Genomic DNA, 26,789 nt, shown 5'->3' with positions numbered 1-26,789 from the left:
GGCAGTCAAGCATGCTCATTGGAAAAGATCCTGATGCTGAAAAAGACTGAAGGAAAAAGGAGACGAGGGTGGCATGGTTAGAGGATGCGGTGGTTAGATGGTAAAATGGACTCAGTGGACATGAATTGGAAGAAACTCCAGGAGATAGTGGCGCACAGAGGAGCCTGAGGTGCTGCCGTCCAGGGGGTCACAGGAGTCAGATAAAAAGTAAGGACTCAGCATTCATACTCTATGTCAGTTACGGTTTATGAAGCTGAGACATTTGCCTGAAAAGTTCTGGGCCATCACCCAAATGGCACCTTGTGCCATGGTCTAGACGCAGGGTCTTCACGGCCTCATCACATTTGAGTACATTCAGAACGACTGAGTCAGGTGCACCTACTTGAAAAGTTCGATTGCTTTTGCTTAAAGTAGCTCAAGTCAGAAAGTGAGGCTTCAGGAAGGTCTTACCGTCTGCTGTACTTCAACAGATTTCCTTCATCAGCCAAGTTACTGTCAAAGAGCTGCACAGATGCAAAATGATGAACAGTCCAACTGAAGCAGGTCTGTCTCATTTTGCTGCCAATATACTCAACTAAGAGTAAATGCAAGATACTCATCTGGGTGCTGGAGAGGAGGAGGAATGAAATAAAGTGTTCCTTACTCACTTCTTAAATAAGCATCTCGAGATTACGCATCATTTGTACTTAAGATTCTTTAAAAATAAAGTAGGCCAAGAGGAACAAATCTTTCACACCATCATATACTGACATAAGGAGGAGAGATTTTTCAGATTGGTTAGGTTACCATTCTCTTCCTTAATTACTCAGTTAAGTCCTTGGAAACAAACATTACAACAGAATGAGACAGTTAACCAAAAGAACTCAGGATCATTTAGAATTAGATGCTATCTATAAATACATTCAAAAAGTATCCCTTTTTCAAGACAAGGATGAAGTAAGGCATTGCGCTTTTTTAACAGGATAGTATTTGCCTGTTTCTGATCCTGCAAGAAGATGCAACCAGTCCATCCTAAAAGAGATCAGTCCTGGGTGTTCATTGGAAGGACTGATGTTGAAGCTGAAACTCCAGTACTTTGGTCACCTGATGCAAAGAGCTGACTCATTGGAAAAGACCCTGATGCTGGGAAAGATTGAGGGCAGGAGGATTAGGGGATGGCAGATAATGAAATGGTTGGATAGCATCACCAACTCGAAAGACATGGGTTTGTGTGAACTCTGGGAGTTGGTGATGCACAGGGAGGCCTGGCGTGCTGTGGTTCATGGGGTGCAAAGAGTCGGATGCGACTGAGCAACTGAACTGAACTGAACTGAACTAGATGGTTAGCATAAAGTGAACATACACTTAGCATATATTCCAACAATTTTATTTTTAGCCAAATATCCTAGAAAAATAATATGTTTCAATAGTATGTTTTCGCAAAGAGTCAGACACGACTGAGCAATTGAACTGAACTGATCCTTTCATGGCGAGTACCTTGAGGTCCATGTCTTGGAACAGACTGAGGTCTCTGGTGAGTTTGAATTTTGAAGTTTGCCTGGTGTGTTTGCCTTTTGAATTCCTCTCCCCTAAGGACTGTCTGCTCTTTCCCAGCCTTGCGACAAGTGGCCCTTCTGGGACCACCAGGACTCTGCTCTCTCTTGCAGGTTTCCGTGTATTTGAATCTTGACTTTCTACCTTAGGTTGATTTCCTAACTTGTTTGTGTTTATGCAGAGATTTTTTTTTTTTTCTTTTTTCCCTCTCCATGCATTCTGGCCCAGCTGGGCTCATCACATCAGGAGACTTAGAAGTATATTCCAGGCATTGACTACTGTCTTCAGCCATCATTTGAGGCATATAGTGTGTGTGTGGTTTTTTTTTGCTGTGATTATTTTTTAATCTCTATTTTACATTGGAGTATAGTTGATTTACAATATTGTGTTAGTTTCAGGTGTACAGCAAAGTGATTTTCATGCATATACATATATCCATTCTTTTTCAGATTCTTTTCCCATATAGGTTTTACAGAATAGAGAATAGAGTTCCCTGTGCCATACAGTAGGTCCTGTACAGTTGATTACTATAAAATATGCTCCTTGGAAGAAAAACTATGACAAACCTAGACAGCATTTTAAAAAAGCAGAGACATTGCTTTGCTAACAAAGGTCCATATAGTCAAAGCTATGGTTTTTCCAGTAATCTGTATGGGTATGAGAACTGGAACATAGAGAAGGCTGTTGAGTGCTGAAGAATTGATACTTTCGAATTGTGGACTTTCAAATTGTGGTGATGGAGAAGACTCTTGAGAATTCCTTGGACAGCAAGAAGATCCAACCAGTCTATCCTAAAGGAAACCAGTCCTGAGTATTCATTGGAAGGACTGATGTTGAAGCTGAAACTCCAGTACTTTCGTCACCTGATGCGAAGAGCTGACTCATTGGAAAAGGCCCTGATGCTGGGAAAGACTGAAGGCAGAAGGAGAAGGGGACGACAGAGGACGAGATGGTTGGATGGCATCACCGACTCAATGGACTTGAGTTCTAGCAAACTCTGAGAGATAGTGAAGGACAGGGAGTCTTGGCATGCTGCAAGTCATGGGTCCAGAAAGCGTTGGACACCACTTAGCAACCGAACAACGATATATGTGCTAATCTCAAACTTCTAATGTATCTCGTCCCGCACCTTTCCCCTTTGATAACCATTGGTTTGTTTTTAAAGTCTGTGAATTGGTTTCTTTTCTGTAGATGAGTTCATATGTGTCATTTTTTAGATAATTTTTAATGCCGCTTGCAGCAACATAGGTGGGCTTCAAGATTATTATACTAAGTGAGGTCAGAGAAGGACGGATATCGTAAAGCATCACTTGTACATGGAATCTAAAAAAAAAATGATACAAATGATACCTATGTTGTTATCGCCATTTTACAGACAGAGATACTGAGGCTCAGAAAATTTTCAAGTCTTGCCTTAAATCATAAACTGTTAATTGCCCACTTGGTATTTGAATCCAGTTATTCCTAAATCCAATGTGACGTTAAATGTAGCCTCTCCCTGCCCTGTTTACAGTTTTTAACCTTTGATTCTGTTTTTCAGAGAAGCTATCTTTCAAGTGTCAAATTGGCTTCAAAGGCTGTATCATTCTATACCCAAAAGAGCAAGGGCACTCAAGTCACAGTGAGCTGGGTTTAAATCCTACAAGTGACATTTAGAAAGCTACACAACTCTGGAAAGGTGACATTTCTGCAACTCAGAGGTTTCTACCTGTAAAACCCAAGAAATAGATACATAAACTTTTCAGGAATCTTCAGTGGAATCTAACATCAGGCAGGCACAATAGTAGATCTCAGTAAATGGTATGTGATAGTAATGAAGATGCCGTAAAATTATTAGGCACTAGAAGCTAGAGAACATACAGGTAGTGTACTTCCATCGTGTCATTACAAGCCAGGATGTCAAAGTATACAGCTCAGAGTAGATGCTTGTAATTAGTTTTCATGCAATGAAGAACCAGTTATAAAACAGTGACCAATAGTGTGTATTTCTTGCGGGCCAGTGACGTTTATTGTCGTTTTCATGGCACACCCCCAACATCATTTTATCTCTAAAATGTAAGTGCTTCCTGAACAAAGAATCAAAGCAGGGAAACACCAACAACCTAAAGTAAAGCAGTTTAATTGTGGCTCTTCCTTTGTGAAATGGAGTAAAAAAGACTTTATCTCCGTCAAGTGTGCATTTTCTCTCCATGAAACGGAGGACAGTTGACGGGTGCATGTGTGTTTTCATCTCTATTTTGAAACTTCAAAGCATTTGTGTACCTAGTATTGCCCTTTCTCGTTCATCGCTGGCAGATGCCGAGACACCTATCTACGCAGAGACCCATTTGGCTGGGTCTTCAATATGCACTGCGATTCAGAAACAGAATAAAGCCAGTCATGAACAGTGGAGGAACCTGAAGCGCTGCACAGTGAATGCTTTGCCAGTTTTGATTATTTTTACTGAACAGTGTGGTCATTTTGCATACAGTTTAGATGTAGACGCACTTTACAGATCTCTGAGTCTCCTACCTTTTAGTAGGCTTTATGGACAGTTTTTTATAAAGATAAGCTGAGTCTGACCAATTTTTAAAGAAGAGTTGTCTGAGTAGAGAGGCATATGTGCTGGCGGCAGGGAGGCAGACAAGAGATAAGAGGATGACCTTTCTCTAACTCACTGCCTGGGATGAGCAAACGTGGAGGCCTCTGAGCCTCGCCCGCCCACCTCCTGCGCCAGGCTCCCCGCTGCACCTGGTCCTCATTGTCTCAGTGGGTGGCTGCTGGGTGCAGGTTGTGTGTGGATGGTGTTTGCATTTCTCTTGTTACCCTAAACCACCTGTCTTCTGCCAGGACGCTGTGCTGGAATTTGATTCCAACTTCCTCTGTCTGCTTCCTTCGTCAACATTTTCATACCATGAATGTACTTTCTCTTGAGCCAAAGGTGATTATTCTTTTCCATGGATATTTGAATACTTTTCTGACTACAGGGCATGTAAGGTAAGGGGAGGAGAGGAGAATACGTGAGTGCCTGCCTTTCTGCACCCCCTCACCTCCCCCACGCGAAGACTTAGGCAGAGGGTGAGCCAGCCATGGATACAAGAGAAGGGCTGGACAGGGAGCTGGTGGTGGCCGTGGGGAGCGGTTTATGCCCCACGTGGAGGGCGTGTCAAGAGGGGACAGCCCCATTTGCATTACAGTCCTGACTGTGTGGGGCTTCCCTGGTGACTCAGATGTTAAAGAATCCGCCTGCAATGCGGGAGACTTGGGTTCGATCCCTGGGTTGGGAAGATCCCCTGGAGGAGGGGATGGCAACCCACTCCAATATTCTTGCCTGGAGAATCCCATGGACAGAGGAGCCTGACGGGCTACAGTCCATGGCGCCACAAAGAGTTGGACACGACTGAGGTGACTAAGCAGTTTGAACGCATGACGTGGCTGTTACACAGCAGTGTCCGAGAGGCTGCAGATGAGAATGGTATTCTGTGAGCCTGCGTTTTCTCTCTTAGTGTTTGTGTTTCTTTTCCGTATCTCTCTGGCTGTTACTGTAGGTGCTTTTCCTTCTAGATACTTCTCTTCCTTTTGTTTAATGGCTTCCTCTCTGCTACCATTTTTGCATGTGGAAATCTTTCTGATAATTGTTTATTTTCCTCCTGCCACATCCTTGGTCTTTCTCCTTTTAGCAGCTAAAAGGAAATATATCTATTTTGCTATCTATCTGTTTATCTATCTTTCTATCTTCTATCTATTACAGTCTTCTCCAGGTATAATTCCTAGGTCATGATAATTACTGCAATTCAGATTTAACCTAATAGGTTTTGTTGATCACCAAAGCATTAATTTCTTCCAAGCTCTCATTTCATCCTCCAGAACAATCTTTCCAAAGGTGAAATACATAATGAACAGAGGAGTTTTATTTGTAAGGAAGACTTGCTGACTCTTACAGCAATCACCCCGCTTTCATCACACAGTAGAGTCTAGCTCGATGTGTAAGTGAGGATATTCATCAAGCTTTTCTGGCTGCTTGACAGCGAGTCTTCAAAGTTAAAGGGTGACTACGGAGCTTCAGGGAGACTGTTTACAAAATCACAGCTAGATGACTTCCAAAGCACCAGGTGGTCTGGGCAGATGATCACACCAAGGGCCATCACCTGGAAAGCCAGACAAACTGGGTGTAAACAGGACTGTTCTGAATTGAGATTCTTCAGTTTGCAAAGTCTAGTTGGCAAATGAGCAGACCTTTCAGGCAAGCACATTGAGCCCTGCAAATAGTGACTACAGCCACTGGGAAGAGGCCATTCTTTCCATTAGGAGTCCAGAACACTAGTTCATCAGTTCAGTTCAGTTCAGTCGCTCAGTTGTGTCCGAGTCTTTGCGACCCCATGAATTGCAGCACGCCAGGCCTCCCTGTCCATCACCAACTCCCGGAGTTCACTCACTCACGTCCATCGAGTTGGGGATGCTATCCAGCCATCTCATCCTCGATCGTCCCCTTCACCTCCTGCCCCCAATCCCTCCCAGCATCAAAGTCTTTTCCAGTGAGTCAACTCTTCGCGTGAGGTGGCCAAAGTACTGGAGTTTCAGCTTTAGCATCATTCCTTCCAAAGAAATCCCAGGGCTGAGCTCCTTCAGAATGGACTGGTTGGATCTCCTTGCAGTCCAAGGGACCCTCAAGAGTCTTCTCCAACACCACAGTTAAAGTTCATGGTCCTCAGTATTTTGTTTTTTTTTCCAGCCTCAATCATATATTCATTGGTGACCATCAACATTACCATCCTCCAATCTGTACAAATTATGTACAGTAATTTCAATAGTCTTGATACTGTTAAAATAAGACTCTGTTTTCCTTATGCTGACACAAACATGGCTGCTGTCATGTAGCCTTTCCTACATGCTGCCCTGAAATGAAGATTTATAATCAATTTATATTTAATCTTTTGACAACATTCCTTCAGCATTGCCAAGTAACAGAAGCTAAGAAACATTTCATTTTAAAATCCTGGCACTGTAAAAACACTTGTCAATATGCATGTCATTGTAGTGGGTCGGGAAGAACTTTTCTCCTGTGTTGTCACAGAGATGAAATTATTTCAGGGTCAGTGTATTGTGATGTTTTCTTCTGCAAGCTAGAAAACTTTCTCCTACCACGGTGTTAGTTTCAAATCTAGTTACTTGACTTCCTTCATATCTGACACAGTGAGATGTATTCTCCATCCTCAAAAATCTAAAGTGTAATAAGTTTGATAAAAATATCTATGATTTATGGTGGGTTATACAGTGATTTAAGCACCCAGAGAAAAATATAAATTTAAAGTAATGGGGATGCAGGGTCAGAAGGTTTACATTTGACGGATGAATCAGTAAGGCTTCCTGGAGGTGGTGGCAGTACCTCTGGACCCCAAAAGGCTGAAGAGGAGAATTGGGGCCTCTAGAAACAGGGAGAACTGGTGCATGTTTAGATGTTGTTAGCAGCAAAGGGGAAGAAATAGATTGGAGTATTTATTGAGTCTGTGTGAGAGATGGTCCCTGTTAGGACGTTCGTAATCTCTCTCCCCAAAAATATATAAGGTGTGCAGGTAAAAGCTCTTCCCTGATGGCTCAGCTGGTGAAGAATCCGCCTGTAATGTGGAAGACTTGGGTTTGATCCCTGGGTTGGGAAGATCCTCTGGAGAAGAGAAAAGCTCCCCACTCCAGTATTCTGGCCTGGAGAATTCCTTGGACTGTGTGGCTTTTGCCTCCATGATATCCAAAGGGCCAGCTGTCCACATTTTTTGCCTAGTTTCCAAGTTTCAGATAACTATTCTGATAAAGGGAGGAAAAGGTGTGTCTTGTGAGGCCCTGATTTAGCTTTCAGAAATGAGCAGTAGGGGAAGGTGAAGATAGAATTAGTCAGTTCACACGAAGAATGGAGGGGCCAGATTTATTAAGCAAAGGTGTCTGAATCTCATCCAATAGGTAATGAGGAGACATTTAGGGAGAATGATCCGGTCAAAGATTTACTTTAGGAAAATTAATATGAAAGCAGTCTGGAGAGAATGACCTGCTAGGAAATCGCTTAGGTCCAGAGCAGAGGAGCGGGGGAAGAGAGGGAGAGTCACAGGGACAGCAGATGACGGTCTGTGTTCACACGTACCCGACACACGGTTATTACCCGGCGCCCACGACGACATTGCCTGTTTACCTGCATTTGAAAAGGCAGAGAAAACAAATTGTTTCTTGTATGAATAACTGTTGTAGAAAATATGGGTGTCAGGCAATCCTATAAGAAGCTGGTTTCCCAGTAGTATAAGTGAAACTGGTGCTGTATTAAAAAGATTTTATCTGCATTTATCACTCTTGGTAAATTTCATTTATAATAATAGAATGAAAAGGCTAAACCAGGCTTTTCTAATGAAATTAATTGTAAATCAAGATATTTATCTAATTTGTGGCTGTCAGAATGCAGATGTAATTAGGGTTTGAGAACTTTTCTGCAGAAGGAAGAAACGATCATGAAGTTCAGACATTTAGAATATAAAGAGAAAAACACCTACTAATGTGGGCAAGTCAACCAACAGTGATGAGAGCAAGGGAATAAGAAGGCCTGAGAACCAGACATTGAAGGAAAATAGAAAGATTTCATCAAGTGGTGGTGGTGGTGGTTCAGTCGCTAAGTCTTGCCTGACTCTTGGCGACCCCATGGACTCCAGCCCGCCAGGCTTCTCTGTGCATGAGATTTCCTAGGCCAGAATACTGTAGCAGATTGCCATTCCCTACTCAGGGGACCTTCCCAACCCAGGGATCGAACCCTGGTCTCCTGCTTTTCAGGTAGATTCTTTACTAACTAAGCCACCAAGGGAAGCCCTTCCGCAAATCATTTTCACTATTTCATGTTTCTCTTTTGTCTGTCCCACGAGCCGATCACTGAGGCTCAGCACTATCGACTCCCTCGTGGCTTGTCAAGCTCTAAGATACAAGGACGGGAAAATCAGGGTCGTCATGCTTAGAAAACTGGGTCCCACAAGCAAGTAGGCATATGCAGCAGTGGTGGTGGTTCAGTCGCTAAGCCGTGTCCGCCCCTTGTGATCCCATGGACTGTAGGCTGCCAGGCTCTTCTCTCCTGTAACCCCAATTGCAGATGAGCATGCCTAAGGAATCAAGTGCTGAAGCTGTAAAGGTGGTACATTCACATGGCCTCTTGTGGGCAAGGGCAGGCAAGACTTCTCCAGGACACTTGGTACAGAGTTTAAAGGTAACTGGGAATTCCTCTCGAAGTGGATGCATCCCAGGGCAAACGCAGGTGTGGAGGCCTGAGGATTGAGGGTTTGGAAATCACAAGTGGTTTGGTTTCTGTATTGCAGAAGACAGTGTAATTAAGTTTGGCTACCTTGGCTGGGAAACGTCCTGAGGGGCTGTAGGAGCTGTAGTGAAGAACTTGAGCTGGAGGACTGCCCTGGTTGGCCCAGTGGTGAAGACTCCATGCTCCCACTGCAGGGGGGCCAGGTGCAATCCCTGGTCTGGGGGCTGAGATCCCACATCCTGTGTGGCACAGCCTACAACAAGCCAAACACCATAAAAATAAAAGAAAGGGGGCAGAAAACGCAAATACCTAAATAAAATTAAAAAAAAAAAAAAGAATTCCAGCTGTGAATAGCAAGTTTTTATGATTATTTTTAGTGCCATATTCTAGGAGTGTTGCCTTTTATAATGGTTAGTAATTCAAAATATCTCTGTAGAGAATAATAGAAATATATTTTGTAGAAAGATATAAACTGTAAATGAATATTTTTTTTGCAAAGATAAAATCAGTAGTTTTAATTAAAGGTCCTTACCTTCTGCCCTTTGGCCTCCAACCTGGAAACCCTGGGTGACACATTTCCCCCTTCGGTGGAAAGCCGCTGCTGTAGGTGAACATAAGCTAGTACCATCCTTTGTTTTGTTTTGTTTCAGTAGATGGCACAATGTGTTTTTATGGAGAATTCTCTTAGCAGTTTGGAAGTTTCTTGCTCAGGAAGAGAGGAAGATAGAGGATGAGAGAATTCCTGGGAGACTCTTGAATAGTAAAAAAGGCCTCAGTCAGCATGGGGCCCTTAGAAGGAGATGAGAGAGAAAGCTTTGGAACATTTCTGATGGTGCCTCTTGAGATTTAGTGAGGAAGGCCCAGCTCAGAGGGGGCAAACCAGGTTTCTGACTTGTCTGTCTACAGGGACTGAGATTCTGTGAATGAAGCCAGGGGACACCTCGGATTCCCCAGGTACCAAGGCTCCAGACAGTAAAGGCAAAACAGCCTGAGCAGAGTCAGAAGCCGCAAACTGCGTGTTGGTTTTTCTCCACCTCTGAACTTGCCTTCTCTTAGATAATGGGCTGTTTGTTTTATCCACCCCTTTTCAAAGGGTTTCGGAGGTTTCTCCTAACACCTTGATTTCCATCAAGTGTCTGTGCTGTGATCCCCAAGACCTGAAGGAAGCTCTGCGGAGAGATATTAGGGGCTGGCTGGGGGTGGCTGCCCAACAGCACTGAGCAGGTGGCTCTGATCGGGACAGAGGTCCTCCTCCGTCTTCTGAGGATGTGTGACCAGATGCACCTGGATGGGAGACAGAATCGTGGGAGTGTGCGGTGGATCATTTCAGCAACTGAAAATCAAAGATCTTTCAAGATAGAAGTCTCTGTGTTAGAAGTGTGTATTCTCCCTACTCTTTGGATTTATTCTTCTCTCTGCAAAGAGTTCATCTGTAACACAGGAGACCCAGGCTCGATCCCTGAGTCGGGAAGATCCCCTGGAGAAGGGCATGGCAACTCGCTCCAGCATTCTTGCCGGGAGATTCCATGGATAGAGTAGCCCACCACACAGGGTTGCAGAGTCAGACACACACACACACACACACACACACAGAGTCTCTCTCAGAATACTAGGGTTCTTTCCTGCTGTGTACATACTTGTTAGCAACCCTTTAAGGTCTGTATAAATCCATTCAAGAGCTATTCATAGATTATAAAAAGGTTGTTAGAATAAAAATTGCCTTGGTTATGTTTTATGATTTTCTCTTGTTACTAAAATATTTTTTTGTTTGATGTTAATATCCTTGTGGGAAGGAATCTTATAGGTTTATAATATTCTTTTGTTTCCTTATAACTACATTCTGCGTCTTTATCACTATTCTTCCCCTCCCCCAAGCAACCTGGTGTCTTAGACAGACAAGTTTTAAATAAGTTCAGAAATTTCTTTAGGTCTTTCTTAGCTGTTTCCCAAGAAATCATACAGTTATGTCTTCATTTTCTCTCTTGATAAATCTTCTAGCTTTCTCTAAGTTTAGTTTTCTTTTACAGAGATGGTGAGAAGCCTGGGCTGGCTTCTGTGGCATTCTGAAAGCAAGATTTGCGTCTTCTCTGGGGTGAGGCAGCTGCAGAAGGTAGCAGGCATTTCTGTAACCTGTGGCATAAGCCCAGTGGCCCTACTGTGTGTCTCAAGTTCAAATTAGTTAAACTGATCTCACCAGTTTCTCAGGTATTTGACCATGAGTAGGATTAATGGCTCCCCACTCCAGTACTCTTGCCTGGAAAATGCTATGGACGGAGGAACCTGGTAGGCTGCAGTCCATGGGGTCGCTGAGAGTCGGATACGACTGAGTGACTTCACTTTCACGCATTGGAGAAGGAAATGGCAACCCACTCCAGTGTTTTTGCCTGGAGAATCCCAGAGACAGGGGAGCCTGGTGGGCTAACGTCTATGGGGTCGCACAGAGTCGGACACGACTGAAATGACTTAGCAGCAGGATTAGTATCTCCACGGAGGACACTATTCTAGGTCAAAAGTGGAGATGGGTAACGGAAATGAAACAGCTGTATGTAACCCCTGCCCTTAGCGGCTTGGGATCTGGTTGAAACAAATCCGCCCCTGTAGAAGACGAGTGTCTGTGCGATAGAGACAGGACGCTTGTAGGAGAGAAGGGCCTCTGAGCTGAGCCAGACGAGCTGCACTTAGATGGGTCCTCGGAGGCCTTTTGATTTGGGAAGCCACGAAGAAGCCTGTAGTGGCCCTAAGGTCCTAGAGTGGCTGTGAAGAGCGTTTTGGCCAGAATGGTTCAGCCGTGCTCTGTTAGTGCCTCTGCACAGTGCTCAGTTGTGTCTGACCCTTTGTGACCTTTTGGACTAGAGCTCACCAGGCTCTCTGTCCATGGAATTCTTCAGGCAAGCCTACTGGAGAGGGTTGTCATTCCCTCCCCCAGGGAACCATCCCAACCCAGGGATGGAACCTGTGTCTCCTGTGTCTTTTGCAGGTGGATTCTTTACCTGCTGAGCCATTGACACGAAGTTCACAGGATTATCAGCCTTGATTAGTAGAAGACAGTAATTCTATATTTTTCCTTCAGCATGATAACATCATCTGACATTTCTGGCAAATCACCATGTCCCTGAAGAAAACTCATTTTCCTCGTATTTTAAGGAGTAGTAGAGAGTTTATGAATTGCAATTACCACAGAAGACCTTTTGAAATCAGTATAGAGAAAGATCAGATTTATTAACATTAAGTATTTTGTCTCATCATTTGATAAGGTAAAATAGGACACGTGAAACATTGGAATTTGTAAGAAGATATTTAACAGTTGTAGTGAAATTGGAAATATTCTACTTATATGAAATATTTATACCAAAATACTGAGATGGCTATTGTGAGTAAAATACGATGGAAAATGGGGCAGTAGGGAGAGTCACACCTTGCTTGTTGCTCTCTAATCGATGTCATTTCTCTGGGCATTCACTTTCTTTACAGGTTTCACTGACATTTAGAACACTGAGAATGAGGACAGTTTAAAGTCTTTTTTGGAATATCAAGAAAGGCATCACTTCTATAAAAATAAATAAGGAAGTCTATTGATTCTAATGTTATGCCACAGATTACCATTTCTTGCTGTAAAGTACAATCTTAGAATATGTGCTACCTCTTAAAAATGAGTTCTACCTTTCTCGGTTGATAATTTTTGTATCTGCATATTCTTGCTGAATGCCAGTGCCATAAGACATTCATGGAAATTTCCATGAAAGTTTTACTGCTGATTGAATGAGGGAAGTATGGTGGTGAGACTGACGCTAGAGCAGTTAGTGATTGCTGGCCATGGGCCTTAATTGCCAACCTGTGTTCAAGAGCCACTTTTGAGAGCCGTTGAATCAGTCCTCTACAGTATTGAGCAATAATCGGCACCCTAGTCAAGGTAATTGTCACACAGTTGAGAGCAAAGTGTAGGTTTGTAATCAGGAAAACTCATATGCAAATGTCTGACTACCTTTTGGCTGTCGCAGGGGTGGCTCTCTACCTCTCTGAGCTTGTGTTTCTTCATTTCTAAAGTGGTGATGATCACGCTTAGCTTTCAGTGAAGAATAGGCACTAATGTAAGCAGGTCTGCCGCTGAAACGAAATTTTGCAATCCACTTTGCATCTGCTTCAATACCCTTTTACAAACTGCACATTATAAAGCTGTTTTTATTTTCTGGAAATGCCTCCGTTTTTTTTTAAGTGCATTAACCAGCTTGAGAATGTTATCCACTAGAGGAGACCCATATCATTGTTTACAGTTGTCACGCCTGCTAATAATTTTTGTACAACCCACCTGTATTGCTTGCACAGTAATAGTGATTTATGAAAAGAAATGAAACTCTAGTAAGCTTTAAATCAATTTAAGGACTTTCCACTATAGTTTATGGTTCATATTCCATTATATTATTAAATATTTCATTGTAAAGGACTTCAGTTGGTTTTGATGCAGTTTTGAAAAGAATTATACTTCTGATATTTCTAAAAATTAAGCTGTAGGTTTAACATGGAAATGGTGTGTGAGAATATAAATGGTGATTCATTTATAACAGCAGGACAGCGGTCACTGAGGAATCCAGGCTATGAAGTGCTCACAGGCAGGAGTACCTGGGAATAACTCAGGGTCCATATTTCTTGACAGCAAATGAAAATAACTAACATATATCAGACACTGCGTGGAGGGTTTCACCTGTATTATTCTTTCAAACATTCTTACAATAGCCTGTGAGTTAGGTACTATCACCATCTCCAGTTTGCAGGTAAGAAAACAGCATTGGGAGTCAGTTGATTTGCCAAAGGTGACAACACAAGGCTTGACCTGACCTAGATGGACACGTCCTCGAGTACAGAGATTATCTTCTGAGGAAACTGTACACAGCCTTCTGCAGTGTCAACAGCTGCTGCTGCTAAGTCGCTTCAGTCGTGTCCGACTCTGTGCGACCCCGGAGACGGCAGTGTCCACAGTTACTTCCATCTAAATTTGAGTTACTGACCTTCACTCAACATTGTGAAGAGTTGAGACTTTTGTAGGATCCACCTTACCTGTCTCCTGCCCAAGTTCGTATCTGGGTTTACGCCACTTGGCTTCAATCCTGGTTATTTATTGAAAACTATTTCTTAAAGTATACTTCACCCTACATTTTTTCTCTTGGCAGTAGAGGTTTGGTTATTACTAGTAAAATGAATAATGAAAAAATAAATTGGCAGCAACAACAACAGCCACAAAAACCAGGCAGAGACATTCGCTTTAATCAGCAGATTTTGCTTCACCAGATGAAATTATGTGGCAGATACATTAATTTAAAACACCCTAGCACAAAAATTGAGAATTAAGTTGTAACTTTAAGGGTAGAGCCTCCTTAGAGATTGCTAAACATGTTTTAAAAGTATGTACACTGGATGGATGCTTATATAATTGGAAGTTGTTTATAGTACAGCATCGCGTTGGTTACTCTGCAGGAGCTAAGAGGATGGCTTGTTAAAAAAGTGTGGAATGATGTGGTTGGATTCAGTGGGGTGTAGTAACCCACTGGATAAGGATTGAAGTAAAAATGTTTATGTGTAATAACTGTCCTCCTTTAAAGTAGTTCTACTTATAACCTTTCAGAATGCAGGTTTTTTTCACTTAACATTCAATTATACTAAATTCTATATAAACTTTTTCAGTATTCTATTTTGTTTTACTTTTATTTATCATATAATAATTTGTGATGTTAAGATAATATTATTTATTTAAAATACAATATGCTAATATTTTGAAGGATGTTTGAATCTAATCCAGTAAGTTTCGCTGGTGGAAAGTTATTCTAGATATTTGATAATCATGGCTACTTGATTTTGGGGGCTTCCCTGATGGCTCTTGCAGGTAAAGAATACGCCTGCAATGCAGGAGACATGGGTTTAATCCCTGGTTTGGAAAGATCCCCTGGAGAAGGGAATGGCAACCCACTCCAGTATTCTTCCCTGGAGAATCCCATGAAAAGAGGTGCCTGGTGGGCTGCAGTCCAAAGGGTTGCAGAGTCGAACATGCCTGAGCATGCACATAAGCACACATTCTGTTTAATATGAATTTCACTCTGATGCCATCATACCTGCTCCAACTTTCACATTGTGTAAAATATGAGACATCTGATGAACATTTATTGAATGCTGACTAAATTTAAGGAACTGCCAAGTCATTTGGAAAAGTGAAGCAGAGGAGTTGTGATGATAGGAAAGGTGGGACAAGCGCACAGAGACTGGCGGGCAAGATTCTTTTTCCAGTTTTCATTAGGTTGGAGTGCGCATGTCCTCCGTGTTTCTGATGATCCACAGAAGATTTCATGCAGGAGAGATGATTCCAGGAATATACACTGAATGGACTTTATATGGAACTGCCTTAAACTGGTTCAATATGCATTGTTCAAACTAGAACTAATGGATAGTATCAGGCCAGCATGAGCAGAAGTGAATTGTGCAAAGATAGCTTGCTGGCCTTCACGACTTTCACACAAGTCATGTGAAAAAAAAGTGAAAGCGTTGCAATCCCATGAACTGCAGCCTGCCAGGCTCCTCTGTCCTTGGGATTCTCCAGGTAAGAATCCTGGAGTGGGTAGCTATTCCCTTTTCCAGGGGATCTTCCCGAGGCAGGGATCAAACCCAGGTTTCCTGTGTTGCCGGCAGATTCTTAACTGTCTGAGCTACCAGGGAATATATTCCAGTGCATTTGGGTGAGCACAGGCAGAAGGACCACCACCCAGAAACATAAGAGCAAGAATTCTGGCAAATTTGGGGACAGGAGATTCTCTGTGCCCTAGATCCTTATCATGGGATCAAGGTCGTGGGTTCAGAAACTCTGGTCACGGATCTATTCCACACTGGGATAGTAGGAGCCCAACAGGACTGGGTTACTCCCTAAGGGACTCAAGGAAGGGCTGAACTGAGCGTGGCAGGTTAGAGCAGATCAATGCAGCTAAGTGGTGCAGACAGCAATAGTACATATCCCCAGTATTTACAAAGCAGGAGGGGCTGGAGAGCAGAAGCTGAAAGTACTGCTGCCAGGCTGGGTGCCGGGGGAGAGCTGATGGAGTCTGTGAAAGATGCTTCGTTGCTCCTTCTTAGACGCTGGTTTTCTGATGTTTGGACAAGTCTACGGTGTAAAAGTGAGAAGACTTAGCTGGATGGTCTTTCTTACTTTTCCTGATTATTTAGGGAAATATCTTTTACTTCAGGAGAAATCAAGGGAAGACTTTTTATGGGAAATGCCATTCCAACTGGATCTTGAATATGTGGGTCAGATTTCCAAGGTGGTGATATCAGTGGAGACTGGCAGAGGGTGAGCAGTACCCACGTGGGTGTCGGACGTGGGGGCGTGTGGAGGAGGAGACGGGGAGAAGCCTGGTCCTGTCTCTGTTACTGTCTCTCCGTACATCTCTGTGCTCCCTCTGAGTCCCAAGTTCAGACCCCCCGCTCCCACTCTCCTCTCTCCAGCCTTCATTGTCCTCATATCAGTACCCTTAACAGCTGGCTACTGCACTTCTCAATGTGACCGAAGAATCTTCTTAGCATTGCCATCTGTGTGTCTAACAAGGGAGGGCAAGAGGGAACAAGACATCAGTGTTACGTACTCTCTTCTGTGCTGTCCGCTTTAGGAGATGTTACCCATGTATGGCTATGCTAATGTAGATTGTTCATTTACTTATAAAACAGTGGTTTCTTAATAGTTCCTAGCCAGCTTCTCGATAGGTCCTTGTGGCTACTGTGTGTGAGAGTTCCGGTTGCTTCACACTTTCATGCCCACAGAAAGTTCTCATCAGCAGCTTGATCTGCTTGATGTTTTAATAAGCTAATGTGTGATAAAAATACCTGTAAGTCACATGTGCTCCTGCGGCTTTATAGTGGATAGATACTGAACATTATCTTACCCAGGTATAAAGTACGAGAAAACTCACTTCTCTTCTCCCCTAGAAAACAAATTATCCAGGCAATTAAACTCTTGATTTCTCTATGACAACCAGTGACAGAAACTTCTGAGGTCAATCAAACGTTTTCCTCAGAATTGGAATGAGTTTTCTTAAGCATTCATTTATCTTATAAAAACAACATCTTCAGGCCATAAGCCCATCATCTAAAATACACTAAAACTGAAAACTGCATATTATGCTGTTTTTTCAAAACACCAAAGCAAATAATATACCTTCTTTTCGAGTAGGGACTTTACTGGAAGAGTAGTGAATATTGTTAATGTGTGTTTGGCATTTTTGCGGGGGGACCAAGAAATCAAGAAAAGAGAATAAGAAAATACTTGAGGAAGTGTAATGTTAACCAAACTGGGAGAGAAAACCTAAAGATAATGATAAAATGATAATGCTGAAAAGCCTTTGGAGAAGGAAACGGCAACCCACTGCAGTATGCTTGCCTGGAGTATCCCATGGACAGAGGAGCCTGGTGGGCTACAGTCCAGGGGTTTGCAAAGAGTCGGACACGACTGAGCAACTTGGCACAAGGAAGCCTTACGGATGCTCTGAATGGACACAGGGACTCACACTTTAACAGGCCTGCACATTAACTGGGGCTTCCCTGGCGGCTCAGGCAGTAGAGTCTGCCTGCAATGCAGGAGATCTGGACTCCACCCCTGGGTCGGGAAGATGCCCTGGAGGCGGAAATGACAACCCACTCCAGTATTTCACCCTGGAACATTCCAATAACATGTATTCAGGAAAAAAAAAAAAAAGAACATCTGTATGAAATGAGTATACTGTGAAGTCATTACGTCAGCAGACCCACCCTTCTGGTTCCTGACAAGATAAATATGTAGGTTTATTGATGGGGTGGAGGGGTGAGCTTAATTGTCAGCAGGCTCTTCAGCAGTGGTGTCTAAGAACTCTGTGTTCGTAAACTTTAGCCCTTGGGCTTGCTGTTGATCAAGCCCTACACAGTGGGTTACATCCTTCCTCCAATTTTTTTTTCCTGAGAAATACATTAACACCAGATGCTCCAGAAAAGGTACTCTGCTGAAGTCTGATAAAGTCAGGGATGTGCTGTGCCCAGCATGTCCTGTCTTCACACTCTGTGGAGTCCTGCAGCAAGAGGACCGCCTCAACTTGGCAGCACCTAACGTGGTCTGACTACAGATTCCCTGATACTTTGGTTTGACACCTTGAAACAGCTTGCAAGCCACCCTCATGTTCTGTAAGGCAGACTTGAAATACACCCCATCAGTCAGATAGAACAGCCGAAACAACAAAATCACTCTAGAAACTGTTGTTTTTAGGCGGTTGGACAATTTAGGGGGGAAGTAGCATCATGTCTGCAACTTAATTATAAGTCATTCAGCCAAAAAGTATTATTTATGTGCAGTATAGGTGTGCTTATGTATATGCACGCGTGCACACACACACACACACAGGGCGTACTCAAAATATGTGAAAATGTTCACAATGAGTGAATTGCAGGGAAGGTGATAGTTTGTAAGATTTTTGAAATATCTCCAGGTTTGAAAACTTATTATATGTAAAGAGGGAAATCTATGAAACAAACACAAGTGCTTTGATTATTTTGGACAGTGAAGAGTTTGCAATCTGTCAGAGTTGATTAGTAGAGGAAAAAAAATTAGATTCAAAAAGAAGTAAGAGAGGGGAAGATTCATGTCATCAACCGGAGGCAGCTGTATACTATAGAAAAGTTTTGGGGGTCCTTTTTCCCATTGCCTTGCTCCTTTAGGGTTTATGGCTCCATTTTCCAGTCTCTACCTTATATACTTCCATCCAGCCAGTGGGAACGTTGCCCAGAAGATGGTGAGGGTATCATTTGTGCTTATTTCTGTCCTGTGCACTCCAGACCTCTGCGTGCCACAGAGAAGCTTGCCAACTTGGAATGGTGTGATGTAGCCAACTAGGTGGGGAAGCTGTCCTGAAAAAGGGCTTTCAGGGTTTCCCAGAAGGCCCAGCTGCTTGACCACGTCGAGGCAACAGCTTGAAAAGTGCCGTGGCCAAGACTGGCCTGACCTTGATCCTTCCTTCGACTGGCTATTAATCCCCAGCTTGTGCTGGCTCTGAGAAGCGCCGTGTAATAGATTGCATGTCATCTTGTATGCTTCTAGGGCACCGGCATTGGCATGCAGTATTTTCTGCCTAACTTCTCAAGGACTTTAGTGAAGGTTGTAGCGCACAGAGGTGGGGGTCCCAGCCTTCAGATTCTGCCTGGCTCTGTCATTAGCTGAAACAACTTTGCGAACGTTGCTCTTGCCCTAAGGGAGAGAGAAAAATCATTTAGTTCCCTGCAGTTTCTGAGATGCTTCATTTACTATTGTCAAGTCCTTGCTAATGTGCACTTGCAACAATGCTGGTGTCTCTGCTCCCTGCCCCACCCTCTTTGTAAGTGTTTCTTTTTTCATTCGTTTCTTCCTCCCTCCTGCCCCTCCTCTTTTTTGGTTTAACCCTTACAGTAGGTTATGAAAACTATAAGTTGATTTTGTTTATATTGCTGATAGAAAATTCAACGATAAAGCCTCCTCCCTCCTCCACTACTCTTGTCATAGTACACATGAAAATTGCCAGAGTTCTCGTGATCTTCTGTCAGTTGTTAAGGTACTTCGATAACTTTAGTATATGGTTCTGTCTGTTGCATTTTATGATGTACATAAAGAATACATGTCATGTCATTGTTGCATTTGCTAATAGCTATATAATACTCACAGACTTGAATATCTTGCGCAATAAGGCACTAAAGCTGCAAAGAAGTCTCAAAAATCAGAGTTTCATATCACTACAAATAATTCATCTTCCTTTTCACATTAAAGCTAATATTAATCTCTGGAAATTAATAATTATGAAATACGTTGCTAGTAAATGATAAAATTATAAAACATCTTTATCACGCTTTACATTTTTCTTCTTTTTTATTTTAGAAATTATGAAAGTATGATAACACATTTACAAGAGACTCGGAAAATACAGAAGAGGGTTGTATAAAGTTCTACTATATATTACAACTATTTTTTATTAGACAAATTAAGATTTTAGTTGGAATTTCAATATCAAACTCTCAAAAGTTGCTAGAATGAATATACAGAGTATTAGAAGGACATAGCAGACTTGAAAACTTCGTTGACGGCTCAGGGGTAAAGAATCCACCTGCTCATGTAGGAAACTTGGGTTTGCCCCATGGTTTGGGAAGATCCCTTGAAGAAGGAAATGGCAACCCGCTCCTGTATTCTTGCCTGGGGAATCTCATGGACAGAGCCACCTGACAGGCTACAGTCCATGGGGTCACAAAGAATTGGACACAGTTGAACAGCTAAACAATAATAACAACAAAGTGGAACTGAAAAGCACTGTGAACCAATTCAATATAATTAAGGTTTATATAATAGTCACGCAACAGCAGAATACAAATTCTATTCAAGTTCCCTTAGGCTAGGAGACACTGGAACATACCCAGGGATATACAACGAGGCGCAAAATTTTCATGGTCTAAAGGTATTCAAATCATATAGAGTCTGTTATCTTATCTCTGTGGAATTATGTTAGAAATCAGTATCAAAAAATATTTGAAAATAACCCAGTTCTGAAAATCTAACCTCATATCATTGCAAATATATATGTATAATTCATGTGTCCTTTCACATTGAAGCTAAATATTAATCCCATAATTCATAATTATGAAGTATATTCCCAGAAAATAATTATAAAACTTGACATCTTAACCATGCTTTACATTTTACAGTGTATTGTCACCTACAATATTAGTAGAGATGGCTACTAGACAAATGAGACTTGAATATGTCTGCAGAGCCCCTTTTTGGAAGGTAGCAAAGCAAACGGAGTTGCGTAAGACTTTAGGATCGTTTCTGTTTTCTCGTGATTTTCTGTACTAATTGTTTTTACTAAGCCACACATGTTTGAATGTCTCAAGGTTTTTGTTCTTAATGATCAACCATGTTTATTATTCGTAATTTCTAGATGTTCTTAATGCTAATAGTAAAATTTTAAACAAATCCTTATGCCATGGCATTTTATGATACCCCACCTATTAAGAAGTAAAGTTAAGATCAAAAGGACTATTTAGTAATTTTAGAAATTTGGAAGTTGGTTATTTTACTGGTAAGTGTGTCTGGATGCAGTTAGCTTTTATAGATGCAGAGGTAAACCATTCAAAAGAAACTTCCCCCAGTTTACAGGCTGATACTCTCCTGTATGGGGGTATTTGAGAGAAATGATCAGAGATGTTTAATTATCTTTTTCTAAATGTTTTTGCAGCTTTTGCATGTATTCTTTGAATGACATTTGTCTAGACAGAGGGGACTCATGAAACGCAAAGCACCCATTTCCACACAGGATTGCTGAGTCTGCTAAGCCCTTTAGGGCTTGTGTTTTATTTTGTGTGTGACTTTGTGTTGGAAAGTCTTCGTTGGTAATTCAGCAAACTGTCATGATGCCATTCAAATCATGAGAAGTGGGCTAAAGGTTTAAGAGGAAAAATCAGAAGCCTTCAAGACTGGGTAGAGCTGCATGAAATAAAATCGGGAGCAGGGGCCTCTTAATTTCAAATGGTCTTACATCCTCATCCTTTTAAAAATGTCAACAGTGCAGTATGCGATTAATTTCCTTGTGTTGCAGATACCCTTAGCCATCTCTCCCAGCAGCAAGCTGCTTGCTACTTTGCTGAGTAAGTCACAGGGCTCTTGGCAAGAAGGAAAAATGTATCTCTCTTTTGAGCAAAGACCTGCATTTTCTAAATTTTAATTGTTGGATCTTCATTGTAACATTTATACTACTAATGTTTCAAAATATTCAGGAGGTGTTAAGTCTCAATGTGGATTCCGCATTGACTGACTGCTCTCTCTGCCTGTTTTCCCAGCAGGTAAACCGACCTACAACAGCTTTTATGTCTACTGCAAAGGCCCGTGTCAAGGAGTGCAGCCGGGAAAGCTCAGGGTGCGGTGTAGCACCTGCCAACAAGCAACGCTCACCTTGGCCCAGGTAAGGAGACGTGGCGTGGGCAGCCTACCCAGAAAAAGGAATGTGTGTTCCCAGATTGCCTTTCGGGGTTTCTCATCAGATATCACCCATCACCGGAAATTTGCCTTCCATGTGGTTGTAATGATTAATGGTATCTGAAGTTTCTTGTTTTTTGCATTTCTTTTCCATGGGGATGGTCTTGATCCCTGTCTCCTGTACAGTGTCATGAACCTCAGTCCAGAGTTCATCAGGCTCTCTGTATATCAGATCTAGTCCCTTAAATCTATTTCTCCCTTCCACTGTATAATCATAAGGGATTTGATTTAGGTCATACCTGAATAGTCTATTGGGTTTCCCTACTTTCTTCAATTTAAATCTGAATTTGGCAATGAGGAGTTCATGATCTGAGCCACAGTCAGCTCCTGGTCTTGTTTTTGCTGATTGTATATAGCTTCTCCATTTTGGCTGCAAAGAATATAATCAATCTGATTTTGATGTTGACCATCTGGTGCTGTCCATGTGTAGAGTCTTCTCTTGTGTTGTTGGAAGAGGGTGTTTGCTATGACCAGTGCGTTCTGTTGGCAAAACTGTATCTTGACCTGTGTGATATGAACATGGTTGTATGCTTATGTCAAAATTTATCAGACTGTTTATTTAAGGTTGGCGCACTTGAGGTAAGTCATACCTCCCTAAAGAAATGAAAAGGAACTTGTGGATCCAGGACCAGTATGCATATAAAATCCTGTTGGAAATCACGATGCACTGACAGTCCCCAGGCTGAGAATGTTTTGTATGGTTTTAAGTGGTTGGGAAACTTCAGAAGAATAACATTGCATGAGCTATGGATCATGACATGAAGTTTGCATTCCATCGTCGTCATAAAGTTCTGACCCGTGGCTCCTCCCGTGTCTGTGCATGTTGTCTGTACAGTGTTCTTGTGGCCTGGATCAGGGTTGAGCCGTGTTGACACAGACTGCATGGCCTGCACGGCCAGACGTGTTTACTCCCTGGCCCTTTAGAGAAAAGGTTTGCTGGCCAACCTCCGATATAAAAACACTGGCACAGTGGTTCAAGGCCTCAGCATGATAGCGGTGTAGAATTTGGCTAAAATGATGTGGATGCTGATGTCTTTAAGAGATTGAAGGACATTCTGATTAGCTTAGTGCTGAGACAGAGCCCAGGATGTGCCAGAGCAGAAAGAACTCTGCCGGCAGCAGGGGCTGATGTGCGGGGCTGCACACCTTACCCGTCAGGCCGCAGTGATGGTTAGTGCCTTTAGAGTTTGTTCTGCAGGCTACACGACAAAGGCAAAGCGTCACAGAGGCCACGCATAAAGGGATGTTTTAAGACTGTTTCTTATCACTATAGCTGTTTATCACTGGAACTGAGTATGGTGACAGATTGCAGGCAAAGAGGTTAATTATTCAACTATATATATAAGGTTCATAGCCGAGGGTCTAGATTACTGCAGTGTCTTGGCAGACAGGTGGTAAAGGAGCGCTGTGAAAGAACCTGAAGGATGTACTCATTAATCAGGAAATCGTGGCTCACTGATGCAAGCCTGCGAAAATGGAATTACTCTCAAATGTAATTCAAAGCTCCACCACGATACAGCATTTCAGCTCCACGGGGCGATCCACTCAGGGAGGCAAATCCACAAAGGATGCCTGGGTTTGTTTGCGCCCGCTGGAGTAGACCTTTTTCTGGGTGTCATCGGACAGTATTTCTGTCTGGATAATGGGCTGCTCTAAATTTGGTTCTCTCCTGTACCACAAGCCTTTCTCAGTGCAGTCCACAGCCTCTTCTGTGCCTCTGACCTGGACTCCGGTCCTGGTTGCCTTGGCTTCCAATGGCTCTTAATAAAAGACAGCAATAAAAAATCATTACTGAATTCTAAGCTTATTTCTTTTCATGCAGCATCTTATTTATTTCATAACACTCTGAGTTAAGTACTATTAGTAACCCTACTTTAGATTTGACTAAAATGAGGCTTAAGGAGATTAAGAAAACGGGAACTTACACTTGGTGGATGATGGGCCGAACCAAGTCGGGTGAGCTCATCGTCTAAGCTCTGCCATCTCCTCCTCTTTACCGTACAGACCTGCTGACCTGAGGGACATGTGCCCCAAAAGCCTCGGTGCTCAGACAGGTGAAGTACAAACTAAGTCAGATGCAGGCAGTGGGCCTTGGTGAGGACCGCGGAAGGTGGGAGAGTTAGGGCCCACATACAGGAGGCTGCTCCTGCCAGTGGTTAGCAGTGGTGGTGGTGGGGGTGGAGGGCCACCCAAGCTTGTACTGAGTCAACAGAAACCACAGGGGTAACATTTTATGTGAAACTTCTCATTTAAAAATATTTTTCATTGGGGGGAAAGATAAAGCAAAAGAGAAAGAAGCAACCTGGCCACAACTGCCTAATGTTCCAAAGTAGAGTTGTAGGGGTTAAATGATATGTGGATATTAAGTGCTTATCAGAGCCTGGCATGTGGTAAATGCTGGATTAAAACAAGGTGTGGTTGGGAGGGAGCAAGGTGTGAGCTTGGAACAATGACTTTGGAGCTGGGCTGCTGGGTTCTGGTCCCAGGCACTTCCCTTCTTCCCCTTTATGTCAACCAGGGGACATCTGTTAACTGAGATAATTGTATCTCTGTTTTATTTGCTGTGAAAATTGTTTAATATATGAAAACCACTTTGGACTGTAGCCTGAACACAAATACTTAGAAACCTTAAATGCTTTATTATTGTTATTTTGTTAAAATACATATATACATTAGTTACATGTATATATATTTACATATATACACACACCACATACACTTATACATACTTCACATGTGTATTCACACACACACTTATGCACACTTCACTACAACACCAATGCAGCATCTGGCTGACTCCTTTTAGAGAAGCAGAAACACTTCCCCTCGCACCCTGATGATGACGAAGCTTTGTGATGAAGCCAGGTCAGCGGGCCCCTGGACCAGTGCTTCCTTGGAGGGACGATCTCGTCCATCCTGTGGTTTCAGGCCCATTATGTCGCAGATGCCCACTCTCATGACCGGCCCGAATTTGATCAGTTCCCAGAACTGCCCCGCATCTGATTATTAAGTGCAGACTTTTATTCCTTCTTCACTCTATTTAACTCTGCGCGTTGTTGGCCACTCCTTAAGTCTGTCAAGAACTGCCTGGCCTTTCCTCTCATCATTTCCTCTCCTGACAGGCCGAAACTTCAACTGCATTATTACAGGTATCATTACATTTTTGTCCTACATTCTATGCCGCCATCTATCTGTCTATATTCCAAGAGTCTGTAAGCCTCATAAGATCAGATAACTGGTCGGTTTGGATCCCCAGTAAGGGGACCCAACCAACATCTCACGTGGTGTGTGGCCCACCACGGGTGGCATCTGTATTTGAACTTTCACACACTGGTTTGGTAGATCCACAACCTTTAGAAATTCTGTTTGCCTTTTTACAATTATGTTAATCATAGCAAGTATGATTGTGTTGCCACAATTTACTGCCTTCCTTCTGTTTATATGCTGGTGTTTGTATGTGCGTGCTAAACCGCTTCAGTCGTATCCTACTCTTTGCGAGCCACCTGTCTTTTTCTCTAATTCTCATCACAGACCTGAGAAGAAGGTATTATTATCCAAGGTTTTTAACAAAGAGACTCCATGAAATTAAGTAATGAGTCCAAAATTACATGGTTAACAAATGTTGGTGCCGGGAGTGAAAATTATTTTCAGTGTTTTTCTCCAAAGCCCTAGCCTTTTTTTTTTTTTTAAAGGATAGATTGCATGCTATACCGATCCGCTAATAAATGTCCCATTATACAACTATTTCCCTCATATTTTAACTATCATTCAGAAATGCTCTTATAAAAAATATGGCTAGGGATTTAAAGAAAATGGAATCAAAGATTCTTTATTTAATCCAGAGTTTTAGTACAGTTCTTATATGTAGTATAACTGATACCTGGGCTTCCCTGGTGGGTCAGCTGGTAAAGAATCCGCCTGCAATGTGGGAGACATGGGTTTGATCCCAGATCCCCTGGAGGAGGCATGGCAACTCACTCCGGAATTCTGGCCTGGAGAATCCTATGGACAGAGGAGGCTGGTGGGCTGTAGTTCATGGGGTCGCAAAGAGTCGAATACGACTGAGCGACTAATGACACACAATACACAGAGCTGGTTCCCAGCAAGTGACTAGCATTTCGTTTACTTTTTTATTAAAAAGAAAAATGTCGTATTCTAACTTGCATACGGAATCTTGAAAAATTGTACTGAAGAATTTATTTACAGGTCAGTAAAAGAGAAACAGACATAGAGAATAGACTTCTGGACATGGTGAGAGGGGAGGAGAGGGTGAGATGATGGAGAGACTGACATGGAAGCTTACATTATCATATGTAAAATAGATAGCCAATGGGACTTTGCTGTATGGCTCAGGAAACTCAAACAGGGGCTCTGTACCAATCTAGAGGGATGGGATGGGGAGAGAGATGGGAGGAAGGTTCAAAAGGGAGGGGATATATGTATACCTATGGCTGATTCTTGTTGAGGTTTGACAGAAAACAGCAAAATTCTGTAAAGCAATTTTATCCTTCAATAAAGAAAATAAGATGTGTACACTTAATACTAGCTTCAAACAATATCTCTCTGGAGCACCAGACTGATCACACTGGTAGTTGGCCTACAAGTTAAGTCTTGGCAAAGATTTAACAGGTGAGTTATGACCAACCTAGATACCATATTAAAAAGCAGAGACATTACTTTGCCAACAAAGGTCCGTCTAGTCAAGGCTATGGTTTTTCCAGTGGTCATGTATGGATGTGAGAGTTGGACTGTGAAGAAAGCTGAGTGCCAAAGAAGTGATGCTTTTGAACTGTGATGTTGGAGAAGACTCTTGAGAGTCCCTTGGACTGCAAGAAGATCCAACCGGTCCATTCTAAAGGAGATCAGTCCTGGGTGTTCATTGGAAGGACTGATGGCTACAGCTGAAACTCCAATACTTTGGCCACCTGATGGGAAGAATTCACTCTTTGGAAAAGA

The 26,789-nt window shown here is 42.5% G+C and overlaps 1 protein-coding gene across 1 annotated transcript in view; it reads left to right on the top strand.

Moving 5' to 3' along the window:
• Positions 1-26,789, top strand: part of PRKN (parkin RBR E3 ubiquitin protein ligase) — a 1,204,761-nt gene that overhangs the window by 405,071 nt on the left and 772,901 nt on the right. The window contains exon 6 of the mRNA XM_068985007.1: positions 21,638-21,759. Coding sequence (XP_068841108.1) covers positions 21,638-21,759 — 122 coding nt within the window. The remainder of the gene's footprint in view (positions 1-21,637; positions 21,760-26,789) is intronic.

This window comes from Capricornis sumatraensis, chromosome 13 (genome assembly GCF_032405125.1).
Source record: "Capricornis sumatraensis isolate serow.1 chromosome 13, serow.2, whole genome shotgun sequence".
NCBI classification, from domain to species: domain Eukaryota; kingdom Metazoa; phylum Chordata; class Mammalia; order Artiodactyla; family Bovidae; genus Capricornis; species Capricornis sumatraensis.
The sequence above is the reverse complement of the archived record's forward strand: the minus strand, read 5'-3'. Positions and strand labels throughout refer to the sequence as shown.